Source organism: Austrofundulus limnaeus, unplaced genomic scaffold (assembly GCF_001266775.1).
Source record: "Austrofundulus limnaeus strain Quisiro unplaced genomic scaffold, Austrofundulus_limnaeus-1.0 Scaffold124, whole genome shotgun sequence".
Taxonomy (NCBI): domain Eukaryota; kingdom Metazoa; phylum Chordata; class Actinopteri; order Cyprinodontiformes; family Rivulidae; genus Austrofundulus; species Austrofundulus limnaeus.
In genome coordinates, this window is record NW_013952526.1 from 338,213 (window position 1) to 360,300 (window position 22,088).

Genomic DNA, 22,088 nt, shown 5'->3' on the forward strand with positions numbered 1-22,088 from the left:
ACACACACACACACACACACACACACACACACTTATTTTCTATTCCCACGGGGACCTAGCACTGACTTCCATTCATTTCCCTGTCATTTCAACAGCCTAACCCTGACCCTTTACCCTAAACCTAACCACCCCAGTACATATCTAACCCTAAATTTAGTCTAAACTCAAAAAAAAAAATAAAAATAAAAATAAACATGTCCACACACATAAACTCTTCAAAAGATCAATTTAGAATACACTGTTAACCTAACATGCATGTTTGTGGTTGTGGGAWGAAAACTAAAAACCTAAAGGAAAGCCATGCATGTATAAGGAGAACATGCAAGACATTTTCCTAGGAGTACAAACTGTATTGTTCACTGTATCCTCACACAAAAACCTGAGTCAAGAGTTAAACTTTATCTTTATGCTGTGAGGCAACCGTACAAAACTTCACCCCACCCTGTATTAATGCCACAGCATGGAAAATGCACTGAAACACTAACTAGTAAATGGGCCTATGTGTCCATTTTTGACATTATTTGTCATTACTTCTAAAATTTTACATAATATTTTTGTCCATAAAACATTCTTTTTAGGAAGGCTTTTTTTTAGTACCTCCAGAGCTTTGATTCATACTTTTATGGTTACAGAAAATCACTATGGTACATAATACATGCATTTAATGACTGCATGAATGTGAAATGATTGTCATAMCATTTTGCACCTAATGGTAACAAGAGTGTAGCATGCAGCACATTACAGGCCTGTCGACAAACCATTATACAGCAATATATAGAAATGGCCCAATTATCTGCAAGCAATTTGAATTTTGTTGAACTTAGTTTTTCATAAGACATTGCTCCTCGAAGATGCAAAATACCATTTACATGCTGTTGCTTATTGTGTTTAACCTTAGTTTTGTGGCCATACAACAGATCCAACATTTATCACATTACCAACAGATGATACCCATTCCCAATGTGGTATCTGAAAATCATGTGATTATTGTATAATGAATGATTACAGTGACTGATTGGACATTAGTGTATTGTGACATAATTTTTCTTTCAAATCTTTGTCTAGTTGTACACCATCATGTCATCTATTTCCAATAACACTGTGTTGTTTAGCCAATTGTTAAACACGATATGTGTTTCAAGTTTCATTATACATATTATCTTGAGCAAATGAGAAGGTATAGCCTAGACGAGAAACGACCTTGTATCAAATCTGACCTGGACCTTGAAATTGAAGTGATGAAAAGTGTACTAACAGACCATTGGTTATACCAATGTTAATTGATTATTTAGTTTAAGCTTTTCTAATATGATGAAAAACAAAAATGCAACTCGTGCATACAGTATATGGGTCCCTTTTCCTCGTCTGAGGATGAAAGAAAAAGACTAGAATTACATGTCTGACTTTTACTACCTGAAAATGTTGCGGCGGCTAACTGACATCTGTGGAATTATCCAGTTACAAAAATTAATAGTGCTCATAAGCAATWTGTTGTAATGAAGTGTGGTTGTTCTCAGCTGTGAGGGGAAAGGTGGGGCACATTAGACAATGTTCAGCAGCTGTACTAATCAACTCCACCTGGCACCACTACCTGAACTAATCAACCCCTTCTTTTTTTAAATAGAAGCCTGATGGAGCCCCAAACACTGCTGGAACCAGCCACTTAAAGAGACAACGACAAGCCAGTCTGTTACATTTCCTCAAACGAGGAAAGGTATTTATTCTCTTCAGCTGCTCAGGTTATGGGGCTTTTATTTCAAGGAAAGCTTTATTAGTAATTTATGGCATTAGTGTAGGTCATATTTTCTTGCAATGATTTACTCTGATGCCTCAAAATAAACAGAAAAAATGCATGTTTCATTTTCTCATGCATTGCATGTAAGTGAATTTAAAATACAATCATACCTTTTCAAAAGAACATGAGACATTTTATGCCATAAACTGTATTAGCAGCTAAATTTATTTTTCAAAATGAATACTCCATCCCCACCAAAAAGCCATTTATTTTGAGGATTCAAAATGATTGTCATTTTGATGCCTACAAAGAACAGAAGGAAAACTTGAATGTTACAGACAATACTTTGCATTGTCCTTTTTTGCTGCAATGGGTTTCCCTGCATGCAGCGCGTCCAAAGCAGCTCGAGTTCAACAAATTGAACTTTTGATGTTCGATGCGCCGCAGCAACCAATCAGAGAGAATATTTTTTTCCACGTGACGGTTTCTTGAACCCGAAACAGACGGACAGGAGCTCTTTAGCTGAAATTGACCGTCTGCAGTTGGTGTTCTGGCTGGAGATTTCAGCACCAAAGTGGGTCAGCGGCTCGTTAAACTGGGTTCGGGACAAAAGAAAAAAGTTCATCAGCTCGCAGCTCCTGCAGTGGTGAATATCACCGAACAAACCGCCTCTAAATTATCTGGTGAATTGATTGTCTGCTGTGCGCAATATTCGCTTGCTCTTTAGTAAATACAGCAAAGCTATTTTCTTTATTTTATCTTTATTTAACCCATCATTAAAGGCATACCTGAAAAAACCGACACTCCTCCCTCTTCAGACACACATCTACTCTGCTGCTGCWTTCACACCAAACGTGTTTCAGTGCGTCTAACTTGAGGCATTGGGCACATTTTTGCTGCTCAAAACGCATTTGGTGGGAACCCAACTTTAATGCATTCACACTTTGATTAACAGGTTATCGTTTCTGCACTATTATCTCAGAAGCACAGCTTCAGGCAGAAAACTATTTTAAATGATATATTATTAATAATAAAACAAATGTACTTTGAATCTAACTTGTGCTAGTGAATTATCTGTTTTGAACTTGTGGAATGACTTTTTCTCTTTGTGCATATTTGTTTAAATCTGAGATCACTGTTAAAGGTATTTTTTATAATTAATGTGCCTTATTTAAAAAGATGGCCATTTAAGAGATTGTTTTGTTTGATATATTTTATGTTTGCTTGCTAAGAATTTATTTCAAATGATATAATTTACACTGTCATTTGGTTTTRGTCTTGTATATTTATGTTAAGAACTTACCCATTTATGACTAGTCTTATTTCGTAGCATGTTATCGGTTGGTTATCAGCCGTTAGAAGTAGAAAAACCAATGATGTTCATTACAACAAGTTCATGACACTGAGGTCACAATACCATACATCGTGATATATTGCCATTTTTTCTTCAAATATTCAAAATTGAAAAAAAAAAACAGTATGTTTTATAAGTCTTATATGTTTCATTCTTCTTAATTCATCCATGTTTTCAGTGGCTAGGCCAAATGTGCCATTAAATACTTTGATAACAGATTTGTGACAGCTTTTAGCTTTATAATATTAATTTGGTTACCCACCACACCAACAATAGACTATCTTGTGTTGAAATTCAGTAAACAGATCAAATTAATCTGCCACTGCCTGTATTTATGTCACAAGGCCCCTTTCGCTTTAGTTAATGGGCATGAGTATGGCAGAAAATTCAATGCCCTTAGTATTTCATATGGTCTTTGAACATGGCCACTTCAGCACTATCTCCCAGGGACCCCCTTAAACTCTGGGCAGTAGAGAAACGTCTACCTGCATGCCGTAATCTGACAGCTCTGCTTGCAGGCTGCAGTCAGGAGAAATGGTGTCCTGAATGGGACACTTCGATTTGGCTTAAAATACGAGACATTCCAACTAATCTGGGTCAGTTAGTAATTCTACCTCAGCTTTGAAGTAGGCGGGTGCCGGCCTAATCCGTTCAGATTCAGTCATTGGTATTTAGTGCTAACATTTACTCACAAAGCTAATGTCTGAGCTAGAGTTATACTCTCTGGATCTTTAGTAGTGGAGGTGCCAAATGGCTGGCTGACTGCTGCCAACTAGTGCGTGGAGGTCATATTACCACAAGAATGGTCTTCTGGCATGAAATTCTACATTTTAAATCTTAATTAAAAATCTATACAGTGCTTTAGAGAATTGACACAGTATTGGGAAATGAAATGTATCRATATTTCATTTTATCAATATTTTCTTACACTACTATAGTTATAACCCATTCCTAAAGTTCTTAATTTTGTTTCTGATCTGTTTGAATAACTCCTAGTTAGGTACTCAACAAATGGCAAACCATGGGCCAGATAACAACCCCTGATTGATTCTGAACAATCACACAATTTAAACCATACAGGTGTGCAAAACAGATTTCAGACAGGACTATTTACATGACAAGGTGTCAGCAGAAGAGAACATTTGAAGGTTACAGAATTTCCGTCACACAAGACAAAGCGAGACATTAGAATGGAAGTCTAATTCAGCCTTAACTTGTGGTTTGTCACTTGTAGACAGACTTTATTTATTTATTTATTTATTTATTTATTTATTTATTTATTTATTTATTTATTTATTTTCCAGGAGAAGGGTACTTAATTAACAGGATTATCTGTCTATCTGCTAATCCAAACAAGTCTGCTGTACAATCAGAGAAAAAAAAAGTATTTTTGTTTGACTCATTGCTAAAAGCTTGTTTATTGCAGCCATGGTATAGCACTATTGATTGTGTTGGATTAAGACTCTTTTGTGGCTGCTAAATACAATCTGCTGTCATTCTAGTGCCAAAGGAAATCTAAAGTTACACCTAATCAAAGTACTAATACAATAAAATAACTTTTGTTCTTAATTAAAAAAAATTCTTCTGCATCTAGGCTAGCTTTGTAATTTATTCAAATCTTTTCCTTTTTCCGTGTTTTGCATCTTGACAATATTGAAACGTATCATGGTAGTACATTAGAAAACAAATCCATCAAAATGTTCTCATTTGCATAATTCAATTCCACAAACTTCATGGATGCATTTATTTTATTTATTTATTTATTTATTTATTTATTTATTTATTTATTTATTTATATGTTTATATTTTTTGGTATTATACATGCTGTAAGCGATTTTCTACAACAATTGTAGCACAATGCTAAAACACAACATATGAATAAGTGTCTGAATCTTTTTAAAACTGACCTTATATTAATGCTATTAAATTTGAGAATTGAAAATAAACATGTTAGTGTGTTACTGACTCTGTCCTCAAGCATCTAAATTATCTTTTTTTCAAAAGCAACATATGCCAGCAACAATACTCAATGTGTTTGTGTTAGGAAGGAAACCATGTGCACATAACTTATTTTGGCAAGTGAATACAGTAATGCAGATACCGTAAATCAGAGCATGCTTGTTACTCACGTCTGTCCTTCAGGGGTGTTCTCCGGTATGGCAATTGTGAAGGAAGAATTAACAAACTGTGGTGGCCGGGCTCCAGCAACTACAGAGACAACAGCCGGAGCACTACGACTGCCCAGCCCATCAGCAGCTACCACTGTCAACAGGTACTCTCTGTCCCGCTGCAGAGGAAGACCTGTCGTTTGGACCTGGCCACTCTTTCTGTGTACTTCAAAGCGACCATCACCACCTGCATATAAATTATTGTAGAAAAAAAGAAAGGTGAAATGCATAAAATAAATACCGTAAAATCAATTTCACAAATATGTTGTCAAAGAACTACAGTATGTGAGTAGATTTTAATTGAAATTTAATTTAAATACTTTACCAATGGTGTCTAAAAAATCACATTACATATATATTTTAAATAAAATGAAAAAGGAAGGCACGAAATGTTATAATATATGGTATAAGTGACATCTAAGTGACTCTACTGAAAACCCATGGTACAAATACTTAAATGACCTCCCTAACGTCATCAAGTTCTGCAAAACCATGTCTGTGACCTATTAATTTAAATCAGGTGTGCTGAAGCAAAGTCAAAGTACCTTTATTAGTCTCCCTTGTGATAAATTTACTTTTGATAAAAGGGGCTCTGTTGCACAACAAAAAAAAAATTATAAACACAAAACATGCACAATGAAGACATTACACAAAAACTCAATTTACATCAATAAGACCTAATATTCAACCACACAGACACCAACATAAATTCCCTGTCCCTGTGTTTGTCCCATGTTATCCACTCATTGATGAACTTCACTGAGAGAGGGAGGAATGAGTTCTTCTAATGATTGTGTTTACAWAAAGGAACCCTGGACCATGTTCCTGTGTTCATTAAAACATATTCTGAATGCAGAACATGAAAGGTGTCAGACAAAACACTGTCTGGTTCTCTGAAGGACCTCTGCTCAAATAGGTCTTGTAAAGTTAATGGTGCAACTATACCTATGATTTTACTTGTCTTCAGATTTAATACCTGAGCTTTTGATTTTATGGTCAGATTACAAAACCAGCAGACAGTACCCTATCTTAACACAGACTCCATAATGCTCTAAAAATAAATAAATAAATAAATAAATAAATAAATAAATAAATAAAAAAACAACAACAACAGCATATTTTTACAGACTTCAAACACTCTAAGAAACAGAGAAAATGCAGACACTCATGGATTTGGACACACACACACTTTCTTGTAACTCGAATGTGACAGGGCAAGTCACTGTCGATAACCACTCCCAGGTATTTGCAATGGTGAACCTGTTTGATGTTTTCTCCATGCATACCCACATGGCTGTGATCTCCAGCTGACCTGAGGTCCATCAGAATTTCTGTTGTTTTACCAGTATGAATTTGCAGTTTATGGACATCTCACCTTTTCACCACGTAAGGCAAATATCTAAACTTCTGTCTTAGGTGAATGGTAGATTATTTTTTCTTTGCTGAGTGTTCAAGTGCTACTTGTTTACAAAAATGCAGCTAACCTGAAAATATGTGGCTTTTGTCCTTGCCAATTTTTGTTCAGTTTGCAGTGTCACAGCTTTAAACAGGGTTTACTTTATCATGATGATGTTTGTCTCTTTCATTTATTGCTACTTTCAGTAGCTTCACTTCTTCAACCAGTCCAATCAAAAGTTCTTGCTGTGATGCTAACTTTGAAAGTTCAGCACTCATGAAGCTCAGTGATTTTTTTATGTCCTCCATATCGTCCGAGTTATCCTCCACCAAGTTTGTCCCTCTTCCTTGCCCACGTCTATTTGGCATGACTCACCCAACAAGGCTCAACAACAACCAGGTCCAGCAACAGATCCCCACCTAGACTTCTCTCCACCGCAGACTCCACGCTCCAATGCAAAATTCTTCGCCCCACCATGGGCCTGCTCATCAAGGTTCCTGGATGGGCCTGGTGGTGGTTGCCTCGGCTGGCCAGATGCTTTAGTTAGCAAACCGGCCAGCTGCTCTCTTCCACTGTCAGCTGCCTCCCTCCTCCGCCTCAGGCCTTTCTCCACTCCACCACCATGTCGTGGGGGCTCTTCTCTCACTGATGTCGGCTCTAATTCTCTCCACCACGGGCTCTTTCCTGGCGCCTTTGGACTTGTGTTGAATTAGTTACCGCCAGCCAGAATGTCACGGCAAGATATCTTAGCTTGCCGCTCTCCTCCACTGTCAGCTCACMAAAACAGCTGCTGTCCGCCGATAGCTATCTGATTAGCACACTTGTTAGCTGCTCCTTTCCAGGCCTCTCCTCTCCACTGCGAGCTCCACCGCCACGCCACGGGCCAATCCTCACACCGACGTCGGCCTCTCCTCACCGCAGAAATTCAATTTTTATTCCTCCTGTAGCAAGTGGGAGAGGTGAAAGYGGTCGGGACAATGTGGGCGATGTGGTTCCAACTACCAAACAAGATTGGTTTTGTAGCTCGGCAAAACAGTCCAGTTGTAGCTTTGATCAGACATATTGGCTGTGACCAACAATATCAATTCAGACAATCAGTGTCCTCTTAAACTGGAGGCATTGGGACTACACCTAGCCCAACACACCAGAAACTCCATTCAGCTTTGGGACAAACTGAGCCCACAAACCCGCGTCAGGGCAGCCCGGTGGTACAAAGGCTGTAGTCAGGTCCTTTTCTATTGTTTTCTTCTTGTCAGATACAAATCCACAACACTCCGTCCTCTGAGAAATTAACCATCCTCGACCAGTACCTTTGTTCAATCATAAAGAGAGACAAACTTTCCAYGACATGCTGGGGCTGTAAGTTAGCCCTAGTTAATAAGGGAATGAGACTAAAAGTTCATGTAAAATACCACTGTGTAGTTTTTATAAAACAGGTAATTTTTTTACCAAGTCACAGCACGTTTCCAGTCAATGGTAGCTCATCAACCTTTCTGTCAGCTTAGGATTGCACAACAATAGTTTGAAAAACACACCGATAAATAAAGATAGTAAGAAATTATTGAGCTCTGCACTCTCATCCACTCAGAATGAGACTCAGGAGAAGAATATTTTTACAAATTCATGCCATTGCTATCAACTCAGATAGGTCACAGGGAAAAAAAATACAGTATACAGTATATAAACAGATAATATCTAGTGTCAAGGAAACATACTGCTAGAACTGGTTCTGACACTTACCAAAACTGGAGTCTTTCTACTTTAAGATAAGCCAGCCTACAACATCCTTATTTACTGTATTCCCATCTTAAAATTTAAACATTTCTAAGCAAGTATTTTGGGGAAAAAATTAGGGTTGTGATATGAAGTGCATAAATCATGGCAGATGTTAGAATTGGGCAATTTAGATAATTTATTTTATTATTTTTCAATAAACCAACATGGACATGTTTCAGGAAGAGAAGAGAAGAGAAGAGAAGAGAAGAGAAGAGAAGAGAAGAGAAGAGAAGAGAAGAGAAGAGAAGAGAAGAGAAGAAGAGAATCACTAAATGATGGGGCTAAGGACATATTGCTGAAAAGTCAATTCTTGACACCAACAACAGTTTATTAGTCTGTTTTTTTTTTCTGTTGGTTTATGTTCATGTGTGCTAATAAGGAAAAGTTAACAAATTCCAAAACTTCGGGAAATCAATTCAGTAGTAAAAAAATCAATTATTTTGCATAATAGAAAAATGGAGCTTCACAGCGGAAAACTGCAAGGAAATAATGGCACTGCAGCTTCTTAGCTTTCAAAATGCAAAGACTGAATGATACAAAACATTGAAAATGGCTGACTCTAATTTTGTTTTTATGAACTCTGAAACACAGATCTTTAATCAACCAAGTTACTCCTTCCCAGTTATTCGTTTGTGTTTTATGTCCATAGGTACAAATACTGCCACAGACCATACACTCAAAGCAGGTGAAGTTTGAGACATGTTGGTAAAAGCAACTTACCATCAGACAGAAAGTATTCCACTTCACCATTGATACCTTCATCCCCATCCTGAGCACTGAGTTTGTACACCACTGATCCTGCAGAAGCATCAGGGGGGACCACTGCAAGGTAGGGAGAAGGAACCATGCTCCATTCTGGGACGTTATCATTTACATCAGTCACAGTCAACTCCACTCTGATCAAGTACCACTCAGGACCTAAAGAGCAAAGAAAAAAAGAAGAAAAAGATTTATTATGACAAATGAAAAAAGGAACAAGAAAGCTGAGAATGCTCTTTATATACACACACATACACACACTCACACACATATACACACACACTTTGTACACCTGTCCAATTGCTCATTAACGCATATGTTGAATCAGCCAATCACATGGCAGCATCTCAATGATTTTAGGCAAGTAGACATGGCCAAGATAATCTGCTGCAGTTCAAACCGAGAATGGGGAAGAAAGGTGATTAAATGACTTTGAAAGTAGCATGGTTGTTGGTGCCAGAAGGGCTGGTCTGAGTATTTCAGAAACTGCTGATCTACTGGGATTTTCACACACAATCATCTCTAGGGTTTACAGAGAATTGTCCGAAAAAGAGAAAATATCCAGTGAGCAGCAGTTCTGTGGGCGCAAACAGCTTCTTGATGCCAGAGGTCAGAGAATGGCCAGACTGTTTCAAGGTGCTAGAATGGCAACAGTAACTTAAATAACCACGTGTCACAACTGAGGTATTCAGGATAGCATCTCTGAACTCACAACACGTCAAACCTTGAGTCGGATGGGCTACAGCAGCAGAAGACCACATCGGGGTTGCTGCAGTTGGTCATGTCTAGGTTCAGAAACAGTATGTGCTTGAAGAAGGAGTTCAGCTGACTACCTGAATAAAMTGAATGACCAGGWTATTCCATCATTGATTTTTTTCTTCCCTGATGGCACATGCCAGGATTCATCGGGCTTGRATTGTGAAAGAGTGGTTCAGGGAACATGAGACATAATTTTCACAAATGGATTGGCCACCACAGAGTCCAGACCTAAACCCCATTGATAATMTCTGGGATGTGCTGGAGAAGGTTTTGTGCAGCGGTCAGATTCTACCATCATCAATGCAAGATGWTGGTRRAAAATTAATGCAACACTGGACGGAAATAAATCTTGCATTGCAGAAGCTTATCGAAACAATGCCACAGCAAATGCATGCCATAATCAAAGCTAAAGGCGGTCCAACAAAACATTACTGTGTGCATGTACACATTCACACAATGCTGAAGTGATTTTTGGTGATTTTATGTGACTGCATTTTTTTGAAAATATGCCATGTGAACAACAGATATGTTCTTTTTTTTTTTTTTTTTTTTTTTTTTTTACCAAAAGACCCTCATGAGGCCATCTCAGCATCTCAACCAGTAATTACAATCAGTACACTGAAATATGTTGTAAACAACAATCACAGTGACACTAGTAACCGAGTCAAGTCCAGCACAGGTCCTCATGAATGCACTCATCTTCTACAGAAACGCAAATAGCACAACTGCATTTACAGCTCACAATAGGAAGAATGCAACTATTAACAACTATTAGAGATAAAATTCCAAGACAAATTAAAAATGCATACTTTCATTGCCTAGTAACATTGTAGCAGGGAGGGAAAGTGTCTTGATTGTGTGACTACACTAATGACAGTGCAACCTTGGAAAAATGTGAGAGAAATATTGTCAGAGTGATAAGCTGCCATCAACTAAAACTGAGCACAGCAGGATTAAATTGAAAAAAAGAAACTAAAGAGCCTAGTGTCACGTGCAGTAGATGAAAAGGGAAGAACAGAGGCTGGTGACCCTGCGGTTATTTTAAAAACAATAGAACAACAAAAAGATGAAAGAATTAGGAAGAGGAAGAAAGAAAGCCATGAGCAAGCAGTTGCATAAATCAATGGCATTAGAAAAAGGAAGGGAAGGGAACAAGACTAAGCAGATGTCTAAAGATGGAGAAGCAGAGACAACCAACGACAGCTTGCAGACAAAAAAAAAAAAAGAAAAAGAAAAAAAACTGCACTTCATTCTGGGATTCAACCCAACACATCCCCTCATATTATTCAAAGGGAGTGCCCAGCCCACACAAACAACCCCACCCAAACACACAGAAAGGTTGTGACATAATAAATGAATAAACATTTATATGTGTTCACCAGTGACCCATTCACTGCAGCTAGAGGAAACACCAAAGCCAATACATCATCACACATTTATTGAATTGCATTTATTCAAACATGTCACAGACCACTCAAATAATATGAGAAAAGCAGCACACTTTAAATCAACCACGTTTTATATGTTTTTGTTTCATTTTTGTATGTAAATGTACAATTACATTTTTTATTGCTGTATTTAAACCGAAACATAAGCTTAAATTCTTTGTATTGATTATTAGCCACCAATCCCCTCGCTCTTGAGGCCAAAAAACTTAAGCGGGAAACGCTGCAACCAAAGTGCTTGTTGAACTCTCTCTAACTCTAACTCCTCCTTTCTCTTTCTTTGTTATTGTAACAGATTCAAAATTAATTGGCAAAAGGACAATGCAGCTTTGGGGAAGAAGGGACATCATTACTCAGGTAATAAATCACCAGGCTAATATTCAGTGTGCTATGCCAAAATGCATCTCTCTCATCCCCTCATCCTCTAGTTTTGCTGCTCTTGCAAATGCACACACACGCACACGTGCATGCCTTCTCAGTAACAATCATCACTGGATTAGTGTCTAATGAAGGACCACAGGGAGATACAGATTGGTGCCATTGTCATCCCTCACACTACTGCATCTTCCTGGGTCTAATGGCATGTTGCAATCAGTAAAAACAGTAGGAACTGGCATTAGCACCAGTGCCACAACATCATGTGTGCAGTGTTTCAAACACACTGCTCTCTCACTTTCTCTCTGATCTCGTTTTCAGACTGGTGAAAGTCTGAGGTTGAAATAATTTTTACAAAAGGTTATCAACTCAAAATATTTGAAGGCCTTGTGTACTCATCACGACCCTGAGACAATTCTATTTGGAGTCTGTCATCATTTGAAAGCTAAAAGTATATATGAGTTTTTTTTCATCAGAACAACGTACACATGCAGATGGTATTTGAAAATAATAAGGAAAACTTGTCTCATGTAATGGGGAGATGTCCACATTAATTTGCATTGYTTGTTGCTGATGACCCACTGATAAAAGCTGAGGCAAATTTTAGTGACCTACTGATCTGAATGATGATTTTCCGTTGCTTTCTGCAGAAACTTTGCATCTGCAAACCAACCACAACAAGCCATTTTTTCAAACCCTTTTAATCAAAACAATGCAGTGGTATTTTTTTCTATCTAACCAAAAAAACAAACAAACAAAAAAACAAAACAAAACAAAAAAAAATATCATTTTCAAACGTATTTATTATCACTCATTGAGAGGCAGTGTGAACTATCAGATACCTTTTGCATTAGCTTTTCATAATATCACAGCATTAAAAACTTTGAACAAACAGTGGCTGGGTGAATTGCAGATAGAGATATCATTCATTGCAATTACTCTCTACTAAGATCAACAAGCAGATGAGGACCTTGAATCAAACGTTATGCACAAATTGGAGTAAAGGATTGTAAAAATGTCAAAAGGGGAGCTGTAACAAACCATATGGCAGAAAGAGTCTGCTAGCTCTGTGTGTGTGTCTTTATGCACCAATTTGCAGCAAATATTGCAAAGAACAAAAAGTCTTGTTTTACTGGTGTTGACAGGCACTCATAAAAGCAAAMACAGGTTGTTGAGTCTTTTATATTTTCAAGCGTAAGGCCAGACAATACCATCTATTATGAGGAGCTCAACCACCTATAAACTGATTCAGAGCCAAAATAAGTATTCCTAGAACAAACAAAAAAAGTTAAGAACTGTTGAACAATGTGTTGCCCCCTAGGTCAAACATGCATTTTCAGATTATCTTCCTATTAAGGTCTATTAATATACCACTTGATACCAATAAAAGCAACTGATGGTTGAAAACAACCTTACATCCCTTCCCTTGCTAAGATTGCAAAATCAAGGTGCGTGTTACCTTTTTTATGRAAAAAAAAGAACATTTTCAAAAAGAAAATATTATTACCAATAACAATAAAATGAATTGTGCACACAATTCTGATAGCAAAGGACTGTGTGCAGCTTCTATAGGACATAATAAAAAATGGTTTGAACTACTAACGTGTATTTTATTACTCAAAGGATTAATGTGATGATTGTTTACTATACACTATATATANATATATATATATATATATATATATAGTCCCTTTTGTTAGCTTTTAGGTTTTTCCCATGGGCAGACAAATTAAATTTAAATTTAAATTTTGCTCCATTGTTTGAACCTCTGCTCACTGGAATTTCCTGCTCTACTCAGCACTTTCTGCCCATTCCTGATCTTACAAACAGTGCCTCACCAGGAGAAAATCCCACAGCACCCAGGAAATCCTGCAGCATGTGTTTTTTTTTCTGCACTTCAAAGCCTGTAGTCTGCGACTCTCTAACATGCTGTCTGGAACCTGAAAACAGAGTGCAATCATGTTGAAGCAAGCAAGGATGTGCATAAATATTTACTAATTATCAATGCACAGACATATTTCACAGCAGGGGTCGATCACAGGTGTTCTATTTGTGCCTAATGATACTGCTTTAAATACTATACTGTTTTTAATTTACCCCCTCTTGCTAATCACATATTGCACTAATTTTAGCCAAATATGAGTTGATATTTTGAATACAAAAATGTGCAACAAGGATGTGAAAGCAATGTTTACTTTGTGTTACAATTAAAATAAATACAATAAGTTTTTAATCACCAAAAATTATTGAATGATTTTCATAAACACTTACGCAGCTAGTAATTGTCTAATATACAGTAGTTGTGACAATCATTTTGACCAAACTGTGCAGACCTTCAGGAAACCACAACTGATTTATCGGTTTGTCAGTGCAGTCGAAGTTTTATGCCACATTACTGCATAATGGATGCAGCATAAATATGTCAGAGTTGAGAGCACTCGATTATTAGGTCATGATTCAAGCAAAGACCCCCTCGCTCCCTCATTCCCTCTGCTCTGTGCTCCCTCGATAACCCTGATCAGCACCTTTCTTACTCTCTGCTAACTAATTTTCGCACCATCTCCTTCCCAACTATCTGTTATGTTGACAGTACTGAAGGATAAATAAGGACTTTCTCATTTCAGTTTACCCCCCGTCCACCCCCCTCTAGTTGTAGCTGTCTCATTAACTTTTACAGAACTTATTAGTCTGAAAAGTCTCTGAAAAGTAGGGTTGCAGTGTACCTGACAACATCTGCAATGTAAGTGTCTCTGTGGGTACATGCAATCTCAAAATCCACTCACATTAAAAAGAAAAAAAAAAAGAAAGAACTGAGGCAAAATATATGCAGGGAAACAGAATGAAAATACATTAATAAAAATACAGAAGTGATATAAAGAGAGAGAAATGGCAGGAGGAGGACAGTTAATTAAATGGGTTCCATGAGGATTACAAAGAGCTATTTGGCTCCCAATGGTAACTGTTCCATCCATAATCTGAACAGAGGGCTGTTGCTGCCTTAGTGACTCTTTCAAAATTTCCCATAGAAGGACCAATTGAATCAATGGATGAGAGCAAGGCAGAGCAAAAGAGACAGAGCGAACAAGCTTTAGTTCTTACACTAATTGCAAATGATACAAATGGCTAGCCAATAGTTTCTGTGCTCGTTCTTCCAGCACCGCTCCTCATAATTGAAAACCTTCACACTGCCAATAATGTGCTCAAGCAAATACACACACTTGTCTGCATAAACATTTGGAAGTGCAAAAGCTTGTTAAAAAACTGTGGGACTGGTTATGGCAAAACAGCACATACTGAAATTGATTTCACAATTCATTGTGGAATTTAACTAATTAAAGATAAATTATGGTGTACTTCAGCTGCATGAATCCATTGGAAATGAATCACACTGCAGTCGCAATGCAACATGTCTTAAAAATAAAATACAAGAAAAAGAAGAAGTAGCTAAAATCAAACTTAACACTTGGCTCAAGTAGGAAAATGTCCAGAATAATAGCGTAAAGCTTAAAAAATATATTATGATACAATACATAAACATTTGTTTTAGCCTTTATTGCCTTGTAACATTTGGTGGATCCATATGACCATAGCTGCTTATTTAGATGTTTTCCCAGGCTAAAGCAATAAGCTGCAGTCAGTATTAAGGATTTAACAGGATTTAAACAAGCACACCAACAATTTCTTTTTAATTACAAAAAGATGGTATTAGTCCTCCAAAGGTAATAGTTCTCCAATCCTTTCTTGAAATTGCTCTACTTGTCATCTGGATCTAAGGCTATTGTTATGTACAGCCTACACTCTGTTGCTTCACTAACAGAGAATTAGTTCTGGTTGTTGAACTAACACAAACCACTGAGCACAACTGCAAGACTGTGTGTCCACCTATGAAACACTTTAAATATCTACTAATTACTCAATCTTTTAGATACAGTTTTGCTGAGGTCACTGTGTGCCTTTCTGCTTGGGTTCAAATTCACAGTTGAGTTGAGGTAATCTTCTACTTAGTCCCGTTAATTTGTAATGTGATTCAGTGAGGATTACAGCCTTCTGTCTGCTGTCTCGCTTACATTTCTGACTGAATATTCAGTAAATACTAAGGATTAAATTGAAAGTGAGCTATTCAAAAAAAATGTAATCAATACCGGTTTAGACTGTGCCAAGAGGAGCTTAAGGGAGCAGGCTAATGCAGTAGCATGAAAACCTTTTGTTTTTAAAATAAAATTGCTCACAAAATGTGGCTAATTGTATAAAAATCCCAATCTTCAAAACCAATGTGTTTTTTCCTCCCCTCAACCAGAATATAGCTTGCTTATCAGGTTTGGACATTAAAAAGGAACACAGTACATATGTTGTATCTTTTGTTAAAACACAAACAACAAATAAGCTGTTTTATTTTTATGTTTTTACAACATTAATCCAAACCTTGATGCGTGGAGTTAATGGCAATGTTTTAACCAAGCATGTCCTGCAAGGTGTAGCACAGAGTAGATGTAAATTACTTGTTTCTACTATCACAATGAATTTTAGCTCAACATGTGTAAAACTGACAGAGTTGTAGCCATTTTTTGTATTTTCCAGGATAGTGGCAACAGTGTTAAACTGGGTTGATTCCAAAACCTAATCAATTGTAAATGTACACGAAAGGTTACTTTCTGAGAGTTTTAATCAATTCCCTGCATTTGATCATGAGGTAGGCCTACCTATTTTGCTGAATGACACAAACATGTGCACACACAAACACAAGCAAGGCCATTGCCTTCTGTGGCCAGGCGATGATTGCAAACAGTTGAGCAATATATTTTGTTCTTTACAGTTTCTCTCAATAAAATATCAATTTAATATATTCAAATTATTATTTTTTATGCTAATCAACAAATTAATTACAGTTAAAGTGACTTAATCATAGAGAAGTTAGTGGTAATCAAATAAAACAATATTCTGCCTTTAAGTAATTACAATCTTATATATTTTTTTCAGCTTCAGCATTCATGACTCTTGGACTTTACAGACAAAATATATAATCAGTAAAAGTCACATTATATGCTACCTATGATAAAGTTATGGACCCAATATATTATCTTTTCTATGTAAGAATGAACAACTTTAGTACTATTTACTAATTAATTAGAAGAAACCTGATAAGTGGTGACGTTTCACAGTAGCTGACAGCAGAATCAGTTCACCTTCTGTCAGGCACATCCAAATATTTTCTTGTATAAAAAAGCATACTCAATGCACAACTTGTCTTGTAAAGTCCCTGCTGCATGTTTATTTATTTATTTATTTATTTAATTATTTATTTATTTATTTATTTATTGCTGTTTTGTTTTTATTATTAACCTTTGTTTAACCAGGCAAATCTCATTGATATTACAGATATTTTTTTGTTCTTTGTTTCAAGGGATGTCTTGCCTACAAGGTTTTGGACTGTGGTAAGAAACTCTACACACTACACAGAAAGACCCAAGGGCCAATCCAACCTTTGAACCCAGGACCTTCTAGCTGTGAGGCAACAGGGCCAACCACTAATGCATCATGCTGTAGCAATACCTGTTGTTTAAGAGGAGAACTGCTTGAGTACTGAACTCTGCTCTACTGATGTCATGGTTCACACAAGCCAAAGTTGTGACAGTATCTCAGCTTGGCATCACCACACAGGCTGTTCCAGTGCATTGTAAGGTTTGCAGTTTTGAGTGTTTGTGTACCATATAACTATAGCCTGGTGATATTAAGTATAAAAGGTGGCAGCTAGCAGGTTTTCTGTTGTGGTTGAAAACACCTTACCTGAACAGCTATCCTAGTAGGAGGCTAAGATCAAGTGCAGTATCTGTTCTTTTGTAAGATTTTGCATTGATTTTTATTATTTTTATTTATTTTTTTTAACTACAACTACATATACTGCATCAATACTTACATTCGGACCAATTAGATATATCTGTTTTTTGGAACTGTTTTTTCTTTTCTTTTCTTTTTTTTTGTGATATTTTTTCTTTTTTTACTTAACTGCAAAATCCAAAAACAAATTCCAAAACATGGTTTAAATGTATTTATTATTTTATTTTGTGTGTATGAAGGGATACATGGATGAATGGATGGATGGATGGATGGATTAATATATATCTAGAAAGATGATTGGATATAAAATAATCAAAATGATTAAAATTCATGGTAATTAGCGATAAGTCAAATTGTCAATTTTCAGAAGATCTCTTTTTACATGTTAAAGGCTACAGAAGTTCAAAATTATCTTCTTTCTGCTTCACCATGAACTTTTTGTCTTTTATCTTTTTGTGTAGTGAGAGCACAGAAATAGTGGAAGAGCTTCATCATTTTTCCCAATTTCATTCTCCTGCGTATTGGCTCTCCTGTCAAGTTCTCTCTGCTCATGGCACAAAATGGAAGTTAATTGTTTCATCTCTCATCTGCGCTCCGTTCCAGCAGATGCAGAAGGCTAGAAGACGGGGTCGAGAGTCTTGCAGATAATGAGAGATAAAACCATGATGGATATGGGCAAACAACTAGTTTGCGCTTGCAAAGAATGGCAGCTAAAATCTTTTTTTTTTTATGTATAAAAAATTGATTTCAGTCCAAAACCTTGAAGTTGACATTGTTCCATCTGCTTGAAAAATAAATGTAATGAGGGAATGAAGAAAAATAGAGAAAAAAAGAAGAGACTTAGCACTGAAGGAGAAAAGTTGAGGGTGAAAATAAGTGTGGCTTTGTGACAAACCAGTTAGTTCCCCCCCCCCCCGCTGTCTGTTCTGTTCATTCATACATTCATAAGGGTTTGCTCAGATAGAGTGATATATTTATGTTGAGCTTAAACTTGAGCATAACGACTCCCTGCCTTACTCCGATCGTTATTCTAATCTCAGAATCATGAATTCACACTATAAATTGTAATAAAAAAGGCATGACCCAAAAGAGTTACAACACCAAGGATTATTTTTGCTTCAGGAAAAAAACATCTCTTATTTCCAGATTTTCTCAATTGATTACTCATAAAATGTGGTCTGATTTTATTTTATTTTTTTCTCGGACACAATTTTGCACAAACACACCTCATTACTCAACTAACACAAACAGTTGTAATGTTTAGGACACTATGTAGTAAATTATGATAGAATCTGGGAAATGTACATGAAAGAGGGGGAAAATTCATTTTAAATATTCAGTATAAAGTTCATCCAATGCACTAAAACATGACTGTGGCATTCCTTTATTTCTCACATTTGAAAACTGAATTGCATCTAACTAAAGTTAATCAACACTTAGGCATTTATAGACATTAATACCCTACCCCCAAAATAAATAAATAAATAAATAAATAAATAAATAAATAAATAAATAATTTAGAANGAAGCTGAGTCCCATTTTCAGTATGCTGCGATCCAGCTTCTGCCTCTAGCTCTGACATGCTCACACAGGTTACAAGCATCTCTGTCTCAGTTCCCACACTTTCTGCCTGGAGTCGATGTGCTCTGTCACAGCATCAGCATCACTCACATCATGAGACTTGTGTTGTTATAAACATCTACATCCATGTCAGTGGGTCTATCTGCTTCTCCATCTGTATGGTTTGGAGCACTTTTTTGTTTGTGTCCCACTCATCTCTGCAGAGTGATGCGAAATGGCAAGTCGTCAGACCGACAATCCGCTGTGGGCGGGGAGTGTGCGTGTGTGTTGCTGTTTGTCAGGCCAAGAAATGCTTGTTTGTGTTTGTGTAACTATGACCATTGGCACATCTGGCACTTTCCAACTCATTCAGACGATCAAAAAGCAAGGCATAAAGAAGCAGCTGATGTAAACAGGCATAATTTCCAACTGTTTTTGTTAATACATACTTGAAAAATAATATGCTTTTTTTGTTTGTTCAATGCCAAAAATAACTCCATCAAAAATCTAATTCATTTTGCACAGTTATATTAAAAGTCATGTTAACCATATCAGTACAGCCCACACACCACAAATATGTTTCTGTTTAAACACTTTTAACAACTAGAAGCAACACTTTTTTTCATTTCTGTTACCCAATCATCAYTAAGACTGATTTTTTTGTCCCCTTGAACATTATGCTAATTGTGGCGCATGATGATCCAGTGATTTTCAGTCTAGTAAAAACACACTTGAGCAATCTCATGACACATTTCTTGGTTAGAATTATGTGCACTGCAACATCACCAAGACCACTAAGCAAAAATAAATAAATAAATAAATAAATAAATAAATAAATAAATAAATAATTTAGAAAAAAGAAGAAGAAGAAGAAGCACATATGGAGAGGCAAATTGATATTTAAATGTTGAATTGAGTCACAGCTTCACTTTACTCACATGAATCAATGAATGAATTCCACGTTGAAAGTGTCAGAATTAGATACTGTATTTGWTTGTTAAGTTTTATTTTATTTTTTTTGCAAGTGGTGTTTGAGCTTTAAAAAACTATCATTAAAACAATAACATTAACGTCAAAGAAATGCTAATAATTTAGTGATCCTGCTGTTAAGAAACTAGGTCTTATATAAATAATAATAAAAAAAAATCATAGCTATTATATGATGGCATTTGTAGAAAGAGTTTTTGTTCGGGTAATATAATTAACTGTGAAACGTTGAAGTAAAATATTGCTCCAACTTTGATAAGTCAATTTTAGTTGAATGTGCTGTGCTTTAAAAAGAATAAACAGTCACATGTAAAGGTATCAACAAGTGTGTCTTTAGCTCACAGCAGAAGGTATCAAATAATATTCAAAAGTCATGAGTGACTACAAGATGACTTTAATCATTACTAATCTCAAGTATGCTCTGATAGCTTGTGGTAGATCACAGAATTTAAAAAAGAAGTAATACAGAAAAAAAAAAAAAACATTTCCCCATATAGCCCACATTCACATCAAGAAGGAACGTTGCTGGTTGTAGCACAGATAAACCCTACATCGGAAGTGCAGATTGCCACATTACAACAGGTGTGTCTATAAATAAAAGTACAAAGGTCTAATCATTGTTTTCCTTAAGATTTCCTGTATGTTCATAATCAGGACTGTAAATTTGCATATACATGTTTATGTTAATGAACGTTTCCTTAGACAAGGAAAAAACTTAGCAATTCAGCTCAAGAGAATTAAACCACAAATGCCTGAGTGAACCATGAAACTCCATGAGGGGGTGGGTGGGTGGGGGCAGGCCTTCAAATAGGGCACCATGATTCTTCTCCAAACTTTCCTGCAGCACCCTAACGTCGGCAAACAGCGCAGCATGAAAGCAGCTAAACGGATTATTAACCGGATTATTAACGAGCAAGCATGAGAGGATTATGCCTGTTGCTTTGATGTCAGCACTGGGAAGRAGAAATTGACTTGGAATACACCACCTCTTTTTCCTCGCAGTCCCCCCACCTTTTCTCTTTGCTTTTTAATCCCTCTTTCTATTTTTAAATGGAAAAAAAAGAGCAAAATGAGTTTAGTAACTTGTAGGTGTTTTTGTTTGTTTTTCATTACATTTTTATTTTCTAAACCAGCCCACACCTTGGCAAGAGATCTATGTTTGCAAATCATTTCACCTTTTTCAACATTTAAAATATGGGGGAATTGGCTGGCAATCATATCTTTTTATAGTTTTTTTTTTTTAATTTCTCTAAATCTGATTTCTAATCTGGCTGTCTTAATAGGACTATCCAAAGCATAAAACTATTTGTAATGCATTAGTTTTGCATTTTTGCCAAGAACTTAATCAACACATATGTGCCACAATGTTTATTTGTTACTTAGGTCCTAAACATTAAACGTTGCTTGCTGTAAAAAGTAAGAACCCAACCTCAGTTCCAGTATTTTTCTGGGCTGCAGTTTGGGTCCAACATTTGCACGTTTTGTACAAAAAATATCTTCAACGTCCACAAAATCTGCTCTGTCTCTGTTCTTTTCGACGTGAGCACCGGCACTTCGTGTCAGAATAAAGGTGGCGAACAAAACGGGCTGGTGAAGTAAAAAAGAAACCATTGTTGGTAACTTTTGTTAAAACATGCATCAAATTACCACCTTCGGTTTGACAGGAGTGCAAGCTGGAATTTGATCTGCTGAAGTGAAAACCACCTGACAGTCTTGCAGTAAGTGTGAGAGAAACGAAGATTTCCATTGCTGTCCTAATATATTGCCTGGAGCGAATGCAAATTAGGACTGTGACAATGTAACATTCGGTACACTTACACCTCTCGTTTACACCCACATGGTAGGATCCCCATGAGTCATGAGGTCACAGTACATCACAAGTATCTGATTTCTCATTTCCCTTTCTTTCTATTGGAGGTAAAGGTGTAAAGGTATGAAA

The 22,088-nt window shown here is 36.5% G+C and overlaps 1 protein-coding gene across 1 annotated transcript in view; it reads right to left on the reverse strand.

The window, feature by feature from the left end:
* Nucleotides 1-22,088, reverse strand: part of si:ch211-186j3.6 (neural-cadherin) — a gene marked incomplete in the record, with an annotated part of 280,048 nt that overhangs the window by 187,381 nt on the left and 70,579 nt on the right. Inside the window, 2 exon segments of the mRNA XM_014015180.1 lie at nt 5,219-5,444; nt 9,150-9,347. Of these exon segments, the coding sequence (XP_013870634.1) occupies nt 5,219-5,444; nt 9,150-9,347 (424 nt within the window).